This window comes from Bufo gargarizans, chromosome 1, assembly GCF_014858855.1.
Source record: "Bufo gargarizans isolate SCDJY-AF-19 chromosome 1, ASM1485885v1, whole genome shotgun sequence".
NCBI classification, from domain to species: domain Eukaryota; kingdom Metazoa; phylum Chordata; class Amphibia; order Anura; family Bufonidae; genus Bufo; species Bufo gargarizans.
In genome coordinates this window covers 717,289,029-717,302,746 of record NC_058080.1, presented here as the reverse complement: position 1 = coordinate 717,302,746, position 13,718 = coordinate 717,289,029, and the positions used below count along the sequence as shown (strand labels likewise).

The following is a 13,718-nucleotide window of genomic DNA, read 5'->3' as shown; positions in this document are numbered from 1 at the left end:
TAATGTATACGGAGGTGTCCTGACTTTTCCCCCAATGGCAGATGTTGGGTGAAAGAAGGGTTAGGCATGTTGAACTTTGAGAGATGACCTATCAGAGGCATAGTCCCTTGTCTCTACTGAGCACACATGAACACTTGGCCAAGCCCAGAGTGCATGTCTATAGGGATGGGGGCTGGTTAGGAGACATAGCCGTCAGTGAAATGACCATTCACTTGATAGCGGTCTAAAGTGCACGCCAGCTTTAGGATTGTCATACATTAGGGGTCAGACGGCTGTTTTCTGGGTGACTTGTCTTTTGAGGGTTGTCTGAGAAGGTTGTTGTTCTGGAAGGCAGTGCCCCTTGGTACTCGGGAACTTGGTTCTCCTTGAAGGGGTTGTCCTGGCATCCCCGCTGATCAGCTGTTTGAAGAGAAGGCAGCACTCGTACTCTTCTAACAGCTGATCGGCAGGGTGTCGGGAGTCGGATCCCCGCTGATCTGATACTATAAGTTATCAATAGTAAAAAGTGGACAACCCCTTTAAGGAGCTCCGCTGTATATGGAGATTTAGTGACAAAGCTCCATGGGAAAATAATACGCAAATAGCTGTCTCCTAGAGAAAAAGGGCCGTCTTGCTAGCGCCACCTTCTGGAAGCCTCTCCAATGTCATAAGCTAAAATGATCCACTCTTCTCTATGGATGATGGGAATCCTTGTACGGAGATGTGCAGTATTATATACTGTTTCAGTGCTACTATAGATTGCTGTCATGGATGATTTGTCAGGAAATGTTTATCCTGGAATGCTAGGAGTTGTAGTATCACAGAATAACAGCCTGTATTTCTGATTTTACCCAGGGCTCTAATTCATCCTTCGCACACTCTTTAGTTTTATGATCTGCTGTCTTAAAGCAGACCTGTCACGTCTCCGGTGGTAACTGCCTGCATTCCCCATCTAATAATTCTTAGACTCTGTGCTGTGCCATTCCGTAATTATTCCTGCTAGAAATAATGAATGAGTTCCCAGCAGCTTGCAGTAAAGGTACCGAGGGGTGTTACCAGTTAAGGGTGTGTCCAAGCAAAGTCTGACACCAGCAGCACTGATTGGACTGAGTCAGACACACCCATTATTGGTAACACCCAACTGGACCTTTACTGCAGACTGCTGGAAATTCATTTTGAAGCTTCTAGCAGGAATAATATATGAATGGCACATCATAGAATCATAAGAATTGATGCTCCACAACTGTAATTACATGGGGAAGGCAAGTAGGTGACAGGTCCTTTTTTAAGGGGCACTCCTCCAAAGTTGGTCTTCTGACTTCCTGTAGACACATATCAGAAGATTCCATGAACTTGAACCACCAACAGCTTCTAGAATAAGAGGCTATGATGCTATATAAAGTACCTACTGTAAATCGTCCTCTGGCACCTCTAAAACACTGGAAGTCACAATGTATTTAAAGGGGATTGTCTTATTATTCACAGCATAGGTGATAAGTGTGGGGTCTAAATGCTGGATCCCCTGCCGATCACGAGGAAAGGGGCATACGTGTCCACCACACAATTCATTTAGACCCGTGCTGATCAAACACATCACCTATGCTGCGGATATTGGATAAGTTGTCTTAATGGGAAAATCCTTTTAAGGCAGCAAGTTAAAACAATAACAGCGCCACTCCTGTCCACAGGTTGTGCATGGTATTGCAGCTCTTTCACTTTATTGGAGCTGAGCTGCAATACCAGGCACAACCTGTGGACAGGTGGGGCGCTGCTTCTGGAAGAAGGCGGCCATGTTTTTCTAATCTCGTACAAAATATTCTCCGTAGGATCTGGCGATCTCAGAGAGACGCGAGGTACATGGTTTACATGATTGATTTGCATCGTCTGACTCGTCAGCCCCGTTGCTGATTTATCCCGTAAAATGTCCACCTCTGTATAAATAAAGCCGATTGATCTTCCTTTTTCGACCTGGTTTTCAGTGCGTTTGTTGGTGACCCCGGTGACATTCAGCGCCATGTTCTTGCCCTCTCCCCCGCATGCTGATTGTTTTCTAAATGTGAGGTCAAAATACTAGGAAGCAGTCAGCGCTATATATCCTGTTTCTGATTGCAGTATATTGTGCGAGGGACAATGTATGTGTGCCGGCATTGACACGGTGCCAGTCATACCAGGCCATCCTGCCGTCAGGCACTCGCTTCCTTCCTACTCCATTGACTCTTTCCTCAGATAGCCCCTCATTATTCGCCGTCCCTTCTATTTTAATGTCTCAGCCGTTCAGCTTTCCCTTTTATTCTATTTCAGGATGACTGCACATACACAAGTCCCTTCTTAAGAAAATTCCATGTCGTCACTTAAAAAAAAGTGTGAAATTATTTTGAATTTTGAAAGGGAAAAATACAGGAAAATGTGTAAAAGTGTAAAATTTATTAAAGGGGTATTTCAGTCTTAAAAAGTAATGGGATATCTTTAGGATGTGCCACCCACTTCATGATGTGTGGGGGTCCAACATCTAAGAATGAAGGGGCTCATACTCCTGCCCAGCAGCCTGTTCACTGTTTATCTCTGCGCAGCGGACCCTCGACCACCCATGGTGGAGGAAAGTGCAGTGAATGGGGGTTATCAGAGTTCCTAAAAAAATGGCTTGAGGGGAAGTAGAGAACTTCTACGGTAGTCACCCACTGCTCCCGTGATGCCGCTCTGCTGCCCCCCGTCGGTGTTGTGCTGTCCACTGCTGAGGGCATGGTTGGCTGCAGCTGTCACGTGGGTAAAAAAGGATGTCAGTGTTGCAGCCAAGTAGACAAAGACCGGCGGGGAGCACCATAGAGGCGCAGGAGCAGCGGGCTATTTAAAGGGGTTGTCTGAATGTTTAATACTGATCAGTATGTGGTTGGCGGGGTCTGACTCGTCACGTTCATTGGTCACATGGTTTATGTGCAGCTCAGTCCCGTTCAAGTGAATAGGCCTGGGCTGCAATACCAGGCACATCCACTATCCAATGAATGGCGCTGTTCATAGTAAGCTCTGAGATGGCCGCAGCACTCACCGGAGCTCCACAGCCTCTTAAAACAGTTGATCGACTTGAAGGGGCTGAGCTGCACCTAGGCCACACGACTGATGTACGATGACACCACAGCCTTTTCATACTGCGGATCATATATTGATGGCCTATCCTGAGAATAAGTCATCAATATTCTACTCCTGGAAAACCTAAAGGACTTGTTCAGTCTTTTAAATAAGGCTTTTAAAGGAGTTTTCCAAGATGAGATAAACGTGGCGGCTTTCTTCCAGTGCCACACTTTGCCTTGGGTTGTATCAGCCGTTGCAGCTTGGCCGTCATTGGGGATAAGCTGCACTACTGCACACAGCCTGTGGACAGGCGTGGAGCTGTTCTTAGAAGAAAGCCGCTATGTTGTTTTATATTTCTGGATAACCCCTTTAATCAAGGTTTCTGCTTGCTTCCAGTGAATGTAACTGTAACCTGCACGGGATAAGAGCTGCTTACCACACATCCCTGCAGTTTGTTACAATGTATCAGTGCAGGACAGATTGACGGCCTTTTAATTAATAATGCTAACAAAGTGGCAGCGTCATGGTCTTGCTGAGGAGAGAATATTTGTGGTTTGCGAACCTCACTCCACATCAACATGAACGGATCAATTCCGTTTCCAATTTTTTAAATCGTGGGAGATATTCACTTGGCCCACAATAATTGATCTTTACTGACAGACGACACTGATTTCCGCCGCCAGCGCAGGCAGCACACATCGCTGGCTTTCTTACACTGATGCGGTGTTAGATAAATGTGATAATAATCCGTCATGTAATCTCCGGAGGCTTCCAGGCCAGCATTGTGAGAGCCCGGCTCCAGTCATTTGTTGTGATACTCTGACAAATCCGCTTCCTCGTCCGGGCTGTGACTGCAAGCGTGTCTGCGGGCTTGTCAAAATAATCTGTGTCCTGGGGTGATAATAGCTACAAGCTCTTTTACAAGTTCTAAAACTTTAACCTATGTCCAAAGCAAAGTGTGAAGAATGATTTTTTTTTAAAGCATTTTAATGCGTATCAATGAGCGCTGTTATATAATTGGTATAACTGGTATAATTAAAATATACTTTATTACTCACCTTGTATTGATCTTGAGTTACATCCTGTATTATACTCCAGAGCTGCACTCACTATTCTGCTGGTGGAGCCACTGTGTACGGATGTAGCAGGGTTAACACCCATGCTTTATGAGACATGTTATCTAAACTAAATGCAACTAAATCGTGTTAAGCAATTGCTTTTCAATGGCTTTTGTTTCAAGATAACGCGATGAGTTAAGAAATTTGAGTTAGGGTACTTTCACACGTTTTTCTTTTCCGGCATAGAGTTCCGTCCTAGGGGCTCTATACCGGAAAATAACTGATCAGGCATATCCCCATGCATTCTGAATGGAGAGTAATCCATTCAGTTTGCATCAGGATGTCTTCAGTTCAGTCGTTTTGACTTATCAGGCTTTAACGGTTTTATCTCCGGCGAAAAAAACTGAAGACTCGCCTGAATGCCGGATCCGGCATTTTTTTCCATAGGAATGTATTAGTGCCGGATCCGGCATTCAAAATACCGGAATGCCGGTAAAAAATTGATCCGTTTTGCCTGATGACACCGGAAAAACGGATCCGGTATTGCGATGCATTTTTCTGACTGATCAGGCATTTTTCTGACTGATCAGGATCCTGATCAGTCTGAAAAATGCCTGATCAGTCAGAAAAAATGACATCCGTTTGCATACAGTTTGCCTGATCAGGCAGTCAGTTCAGGCAACGGAACTGCCTGGCGGAATCAAACAACGCAAGTGTGAAAGTACCCTTAGGAGTATGAGTGTTACCCCTGCTACATCTGTACATACATTATATTACTTATCCTGTACTGATCCTGAGTTACATCCTGTATTATACTCCAGAGCTGCACTCACTATTCTGCTGGTGGAGTCGTTGTGTACATACATTACTTATCCTGTACTGATCCTGAGTTCCATCCTGTATTATACTCCAGAGCTGCACTCACTATTCTGCTGGTGGAGTCACTGTGTACATACATTACTTATCCTGTACTGATCCTGAGTTACATCCTGTATTGTACTCCAGAGCTGCACTCACTGTTCTGCTGGTGGAGTCACTGTGTACATACATTACATTACTTATCCTGTACTGATCCTGAGTTACATCCTGTATTGTACTCCAGAGCTGCACTCACTATTCTGCTGGTGGAGTCACTGTGTACATACATTACTTATCCTGTACTGATCCTGAGCTACATCCTGTATTAGACTCCAGAGCTGCACTCACTATTCTCCTGGTGGAGTCACTGTGTACATACATTACTTATCCTGTACTGATCCTGAGTTACATCCTGTATTATACTCCAGAGCTGCACTCACTATTCTGCTGGTGGAGTCACTGTGTACATACATTACTTATCCTGTACTGATCCTGAGTTACATCCTGTATTGTACTCCAGAGCTGCACTCACTGTTCTGTTGGTGGAGTCACTGTGTGCAATAATTATTTTTTCTGGTCCTTGCTTCTTCTCGCTTCCTTGTCCCGGATTGAAAAGTGCCAGAAAAGGGCCTCTCATCCAGTCTTTGGCTGTAGTGGTGACCCGTCAGCTGGGTGGTCCTTTCCTGGAAAGGAGGGACAATTATACAAAAATTCCTCAACATCAGATGTTGGCGGTAATGAGGATCGGGCGTGTTGAGTCAGGGCATTCTCATATATATTTGGCCGATATGTATCATGTATGGCCAGCTCTTTAATATGAGCAGCATGGACAGGTATTGGAGTTCTTCCTGTCTCTATATGGAGGGTGGCACTTGCTATATTATCTCTTGTCCCTGGTGGATCCTTCAGGTGTAGCGAAAACCATTTTTTAAACAGTCTCCAATGTCTTTTAGCATTTTGTGCCCTTTCTCCATAAGGTGATGAAAACCCTTCTCCTTGGTGTTCATTACTGTAAAGGAACAGAAGCTTGCTTCTTCCCGCTGCAGAGCCTGCGCGCCCCACCATGTAAACAGCACATTAGATATAATTACTGGACATAGGATAGATAGAACATGAATTTGGGATGATTTCAGGAGAATGTTTTCTTTGGAGGCAGCGTACAAGAACTTGGGGCCAAACATCATTTCCTTCATTCCTCCCCCTCCACGGGTCTGATGATAGCACTGGGAATATCATCGATGCTCTGACCTGAGCTGCACAGGAAGAGAACACCTAGTACTCGGTAATAACAATTTAACTCAATTTTCGGACGTCGGAAAAGTGATATTGAATCTTGTTTTTCTGCAAGACCCAAACTCGTTTTTTTTTTTTTTCCTGTGCTTCTTCAGTCCTAAATCCTGTGAGTACGTTTTAAATTAACGCCTTCACAATTTACAATATCTGTAGTGTAAAGGGAAGAGATTGGGCTACTCAAATGTAGTTCCTTGTAGACATGTACTTGTACACATTATTCGCTGATTGTAAAACTAGCAAAATACTTCCTATAAAGTGAATGTAGGCCCATGAATATCATTGTGTGTTTGTAATATAAATAGGATCAGGATTCTGTGCAGATTGTTCAAAGATATCTTCATATTAGTCCAAATGTTGTGTAAATGTTGTATAACATTTTTTATGCCTTTTGGCCACCACTAGAGGGAGCTTACGAGCTTCCTGTATACTGTTTATGTACTGATCTCAGTAATCACTGTTTGCAGTGAGCTCCCTCTAGTGGTGACTGCAGGTATCTGATATGCTTTCTTTTAAATGGAGTCTGTCACCCTGAAATCCATTGCTTCATTCTGGTGAAAAGGTACTTTTAATCCATATGCAAATAGGCAGTTAAGTGCACTAAGGGTAGGCCCAAGCCACTCTTTGCACCCTTGCTCCTCCTGCTTCCTCTGCCAGCCTTCCTCTCCTTCTTTATTGACAGGGCCAGGCGAGATGACTGATGATTCTCGTCTTCTCTCACGGTAAATGCAGGGTAATTTCCACAGCCCTGTAGAGTTGCCACCTACTTTCTATGGGCTCGGCTGTCTCCGGCGCTCCCCCACAAATGAATGGAGCAGCAGAGTGCATTTTTGACCAGCTGCTCCATCTGTTTCAGGACGGCTCTACAGGGTATGTGGCCCTGTTCCACATGATCGGTGGGGGGTCCCAGCAGTAGGACCCTCCCCCCACCAATCTGATACTTATCCCCTATTTTGTGTATAGGGGATAACTTGTTATAGCCAGAATACCCCTTTAACACCATCATCATGGTTTGATTAAGGAATAGTTTCCAAAGCAGAAAAAAAAAGCATCAGCGATTGTGGTCATAGCACATTTTGTTGTAGACTTCTGCAGCACTTTTTACCCTGGACTGCGCATGAACGTGGCTGTACGTGTTGTACTATCCACATCCACGTGTGCATACTGTTTATGTGCTGTTTTCTCTTCCAGTGATATAACCTACAGCATCCTGCTAGAAGCCATCACTACTCTCGTAGTGTTCCTGTCCTACCAGCTCTTCCGTAAGGAGATCATCCATGAAAGCATGGTCCACAAATACCTGATGCAAGGCCGCTGGTAAGTCGCCATGAGCTGTGCAGTTGCCGCACAGCAACATTTGATCGCATGAGAGTCATTGGATGGCAGCAATGAGACCTCCGAATTTTCTTACGAGCTTTGAGAAAAGGACCCAACAGTTCAGTCCAAGCAGGATGAGGGCGGGAGGGCTGCTTTAACCCCATCTCCGACTCTGCAGCTTGGTCTTGTTTGAAAGCTCACAATAGAAGCTTCAAAACAAGACCAGGATTGTAGCATGACAAGACTCCCATCTCTAGCTGCTGCACAGCCCAAGATATGATGTATTAATGTGCAACCCCCTTCAGCTGGCTGTGATCTCAGCCAGCCTGGGGGAGGAGGGGGGGCAGTGAGAGTGCTGACAGGTTGCAGGGAGGAGAAAAAAAAATTCTCTCATGACCCCAAACGGGAAGGTAACACGGACTTCTGTGCATGTTATCTGTCTTCCTCTCTTCCATCAGAGAGCATACTTGCTCCTGTCACTTTTTTTCCTTGTCCAACTAATCACCCCTCTCTGCCAAAGTAGGCCATTTATTGACACCACGAACCAGATGCTTACCAGAGTTTGAATCACGGTGTCAAATAAGACGCACCAAGTACTTGTACCCCTCACACGCAAACATCAATATGGGGGCACATTTATTAAGACCGGCGTTTTAGACTCCGGTCTTAATAAAGGCCTTGTGCTGGCGGTGGAACAGCTGAAATGATCAAGAAGCACCTACCTCTCCATAACTTCGACTCATCCAGTGCCAGTTCTAAATGTAAGACCGTTTCCGAGCTTTCTTACATTTAGATCTTTTTCTACTCCTAAAACAGGCTGGCGTAGAAGATGGTGAATGAGACGGGCCTGACAGCCCGTCTCCTTCCCCGCCCATGCCATGCTTACAGTTTTAGACCTGGCGTAAGCTGGACGAAGTCTCAGATAACGTTGCAACGGTTGCACTCCCATCTATATATTTATGGCATACAGCTAGGATATGCCATAACTGTTCAGTGGTTGCGGGTCCTACCTCTGGTTCCCCCTCTTACCTCAAGAATAGAGCCCTGCCATGAATTAAGAGCACGCCGCGCATGCACGACCTTCCCCATTCACTGCTATGGGACTTCGGAAAATAGCAGAGTGCAATTGCGCGGTTATTTGCTGAAGTTTCATAGCAGTGAATGGGGAGAGTGCCTCTCTTGTGCAGCATACTTTTCATTCGTGGCAGGGTCCCATTCTTGAGATGGGACCCACACCTGTTCGAAAATGCCATAAACATCCAGTTGGGGCCACCCCTTTAAGGGACTCCCTGATCAACCGCAGAATGGGAGGTATCGCCACAAGTGAACGAAGCCGAGTTGCAGTTCCAGGAACATCTGCACGCACAGGTTACCCCTAGCATCAATCTGATCCCCGCGTTCAGGCATCGTCTATGAAACCCCATTAGTTTAGAGGCGCCATCACCTCACTGTTGCTTTTTTTTTTTCTACTACAAACATTGCCAAAGTTGTAAAAGTCCCAGCCGGAGTAAGAGTGCACAACTTTTTGGATCTTCATGTCGTGTTTTTCCTTCTCTCCCTCTGGCAGTCTTCCTTACACGAGTCGACTGGTGAAGACGTTACTGTATAACTTCATCAGACAGGAGAAAAGCCCGCCGCCGGGATCCCACGTCTTCCAGCAACAGGCAGATGGGGGCGGTCTGCTCTATGGCCTGGCCTCCGGGGTGGCAAGTGAGTAACACCTGTTTTTTTTACTTATGTATGGGCTTATTAGAGTAGGTCATAAGGGGGGCGCACACATGGTGTGGTGGTCTTGGTGCGATTTTTGGGAAAAAACAAAAAAAACTAAATGATTGCACATTCAGATGACGACAATGATGGGTTACCTCAGGGTCCTGCCCTGATGCTTGGGTAAAAGTGGCCACTTGTTCCTACCCCGATCTATTAGTGCCTCAGTGGTGGGGCCCCCAGCTGCCAGACATTTTATCACCTATCCTGTGGGGCTGCCCTTTTAATAGAGACCTTATAAAATGCCCTTAAAGGGACACTGACAGGCCCATAAAGCATATTTAGGTATATATATATATGACAGTATAGGTCTTATAAAGGGTATTAGAATCATCTAAGTATCCCCCCTGTCCGCCTCATAAATACAGTAAAAATAAGTTTTATAACCTGCTTTCCTGGTGTTCAATCTGCCCAAGGGGCGGTGCTTCATATCAACTTGCGCCCAGCCAGCCTCGCCACTACTGCCGTTTGAAGCGCCGCCCATCAATATTCACTGAGCTGGGCGGCTACTCTGAAGCGCTGTACTAGTGTCCCCGGCCATCTTAAGCGCATGCGCCCGGCACCCTCACTGGCCGGGATCGCATCGCGCGTCTGCTGTATGCGCATGCGCCGGGCACAGCGCATGCGCATAAAGCAGACGCGCGATGCGATCCCTTTTTAAGGCGTCGGGTGAAGTGCAGCTGCTTGTCTAGGTGCTATGACCAGTGCTGTCCACTAGGGGACACTAGTTGCACATGGTAATCACCTAGAGCGGCTGTATTTGCTGCCTGGCAGGCGACGTTTGCCGCGTCCCTGTGATGTCTATTATGTGCTTTGGTTGCCGTGTGTTTATCGCACAGTTTGTTTTGGCCTCCTGGTTAACAGCGCCATTAGAGAATCTGCCCGCGCCGCCTCTGTAATTTATTTCTTAGACCTTTTCCGTTCTTTTTTCTTAATCATGTAATGTACTGTGATTACACATTTTCCTCCATTGCTCAGCGCTGTTAATATATTATAGTGCTGGTCATTAGTCTCACGCCCTTTCTCTGATATTGTTGGGAGGAATTGCTGTGAGTTCTTGCATTGCTGACCTGTAACCCCTTCTTTTCTGGGGTGCGCTCACCCCCCGCTGAATCGGCTTACAATTGTATACATCACCTACCGCAGTGCAGTACGTCGTAAATGTATGAACCGATGCAGCAGTGTCGACTATGTTGGTGGAGTTTTCTATGGGGCCCAATGTAGTATCGCTGTTCAGACACAACAGGCAAAAAAAATGTGGCTCTTCTATAAAATCGAAAAATATGCGATTATGAATAATATGGGAGCTGGTAATAAATCTTAGCTTACGTTTAATCAGCCAAAATTGGACCTGCTCCCATTTGTAGGGGGACTGCCTATACAGGAGCAGCCTAAGGGTACGCTCACACGTGGCTCAATCCACCGTGAAACTATGGACAGATTGCAAAGTGGTTGGGATCTTGAAAACCGTCATTCACACGCTGCAGAAGAAATACGTGCAGTCGAGATTTTCAATCCGCACCTTGGATTTCACTCTTTGCAACACACAGGGAGAAATCTGCAGCAAAATTGAAGACCAATCCATAAGCGGATTTTGCAGAAAAAAAAGTTAGCAGACTCTATGGAGAATCCGCCTTGCGTGGCCGTACCAGTCATTGGCGGCTTTTTTTCCCCTGTGCTTTCCCTTCTATATGTGTGAAAGTGGTTTTCCGACATTTTTTAACTGATCCTTATCCTCTGGATAAGTTATCAGTGTCTGATCAATGGGGATCCAATACCAGGACCCCCGCCGATCGGCTGTTTGAGAAGGCACCGGCGCTCTCAGCTCACCAAGCACAGCGCCGTACATTGTATAGTGGCCGTGCTTGGTATTGCAGCTCAGCCCCATTCACTTCAGCAGGGCTGAGCTGCCTCTAGGCCAGTGTTTCCCAACCAGTGTGCCTCCAGCTGTTTCAAAACTACAACTCCCAGCATGCCCGGACAGCCTTTGGCTGTCCGGGCATGCTGGGAGTTGTAGTTTTGCGACAGCTGGAGGCACACTGGTTGGGAAACACTGCTCTAGGCTATGTGAGCCATGAATGTGAGATCACATGGCCTAGGAAAAGCTGAGAGAAGCCCGCCGCGCTCACAGGAGCACCAGTGCCTTCTTAAACAGATAATTGGCAGGGGTCCCAGTTGTCGGACCCCCACCGATCAGTTAAAAAGTGTCAGAAAACCTCTTTAAAGCCTAGACTGTATGGGCCATATATGCTGGGAAAGCTCCTGGTACATATGTCAGACATATCCATCGTACCCCAGCACCCTCCATTGGGCTGTGATGCATATTGTAATGAAATATAAATATAATTTATTGACACAATTTATAAATGACAATCCATACGTGAAACCAAGTGCAGGAAAAGGCGACATCCACATCAGGAGACACAACTGGCGACTCAATCCCCATTATTATTATGTATAAAGTGCAAGTGCATATAAGTATCTTATACATACAGAGTCTATTTACCCATTATGTGTCTCCTCTGGGATGGCGCCAGCCACATAATGGGTAAATAGACTCTGTATGTATGAGTATCTGTATTACAGTATTTTGGATGTGTTATGCATATTGCTATAGCTTCTTTGTTTTATTTTGCATTGGAGCCTATGGGCGACATATGCACTGCAGTGGCGTACGTCAGAGTCCATCTGGAGGCGGTATACATCAGGAAATGAAGCCCATGTAATGGACTTAACCTCTAGAACAGGGATGCTCAACCTGCGGCCCTCCAGCTGTTGCTAAACTACAACTCCCAGCATGCCTGGACAGCCTACAGCTATTTAGGGCATGCTGGGAGTTGTAGGTTTGCCACAGCTGGAGGGCCGCAGGTTGAGCATCCCTGCTCTAGGATGTTTGAGGATCTGGGCGTGACATGCTGTACCCATTGTACCACTCCGTTCACTCTTCACTCCATCCCTTCCTTGCCCCACTCCCCACGTGGCGTTGCACTTTGGCACCAGCGCGCTTCCTATTGGCCACGTTGGTAGAGACGGCGCTCCCACCAGCTCGTTATCCTGATTTATATGCTGAGGGAAAAAACTCATTAAGGACTTTCTTGTCCTTCTCCCTGTGAGATGAGATTTTCCCCCCATAAGGAATTTATTTCAGCGAGCCAGACGAGCTTGACTTCAGAGCCTCCTCCGTGTGCCGCACACAATTAGCTCTGTCCTCGCTCTGCCTATTGTTCCTCTGCCAGCTGTTTCATATTGCTGTCCCTTTTAATGTGTTTTCCATGGCATCTTTAACTAGCTGCATTCCAGTGCGGGGTGGCGTCCTCTTGAGGACATTCTTGGGTATTTCCTTTGCTTGCGAGACCCAAGGCTTTGATGAGAAATGGATCCATCGTGCATACCTCAACTGCACCTAAGAGCTGGCACGTAGGAGGGAGACGGACAAGCCCTAAAGCTGGGTGACCACTGACTCCGACAGTCCCATAGAGATGAATGAGGCAACAGCACGCATGCTCCACCACCTATACATCCATACGAGGGGACAAAGGACACCCTTTTCTTATGATTGGTGGGGGGGGGGGGGGGAGAGACCCGGGGAGAGACCCACTGATCAGATACTTCCTATCCATAATCCTATGGATACGTTTAAATTTATAAGATTCATTTTGACAATCCCTTTAACACCCCTCTATGAGCACCAGAGCTAAAAGAGCATTTGACAGGATTTATTATATGGCAATTGATTGAATGGTTTCAGTGATTAGAGAGGCGCTAATTAAGTGACTGCTTCGTGATCAATCCAATAATTTAAAGGGGGATATGCCGTGACTCAAAAATAAAAAAAATCTGGAGTAACACACGCCATTATTTTAACTATATCCATGCCAGAACCGCTACTCCAGTGTCATTTTCATCCTCTTTAGCTTCTTTACTCACCTCTCTGCAGCTCTGGTCTCTTCCCTTTCTGTGGCTGGACAGCAGCTCATGTCAGGAATGCACTGCAGTCAGCTCTTGTTAACACCTTCCTCCCCTACATAGAAAATAGCCCCTCACACAAAGTCCCAGGGATTCCACTAATAAATAGCCCCTCACTATGGTATCTAATGCCCCCTTCCCCAATTTCCATCGCCACGGTCTAGAGTGAGATAGAGCTCTATATTCTTATGAATTTAGAAGTCGGATGGATGAATGAAAGGTGTCTGGACCGCGTCACCTGCTTCTCTCTGAGATCTCTAGGACAGCGCTGAGAGGAGGAAGGGAGCAGGGAAGCCACTGAGCATGTCAGTCCACTACTGAATGCAGGATAAGGTGGAGCAGAAGGAGAAACAGCAGGGGGCGCCACCAGAGAGGAAAATGTAATTTTTTTAAATTTGCATGTATATTGTAATAACA

The 13,718-nt window shown here is 46.2% G+C and overlaps 1 protein-coding gene across 1 annotated transcript in view; it reads left to right on the top strand.

Moving 5' to 3' along the window:
- The window catches only part of LOC122930003 (dymeclin-like), a 178,179-nt gene that overhangs the window by 85,059 nt on the left and 79,402 nt on the right, over positions 1-13,718 (top strand). Inside the window, exons 7-8 of the mRNA XM_044283446.1 lie at positions 7,443-7,568; positions 9,136-9,278. Coding sequence (XP_044139381.1) covers positions 7,443-7,568; positions 9,136-9,278 — 269 coding nt within the window. The remainder of the gene's footprint in view (positions 1-7,442; positions 7,569-9,135; positions 9,279-13,718) is intronic.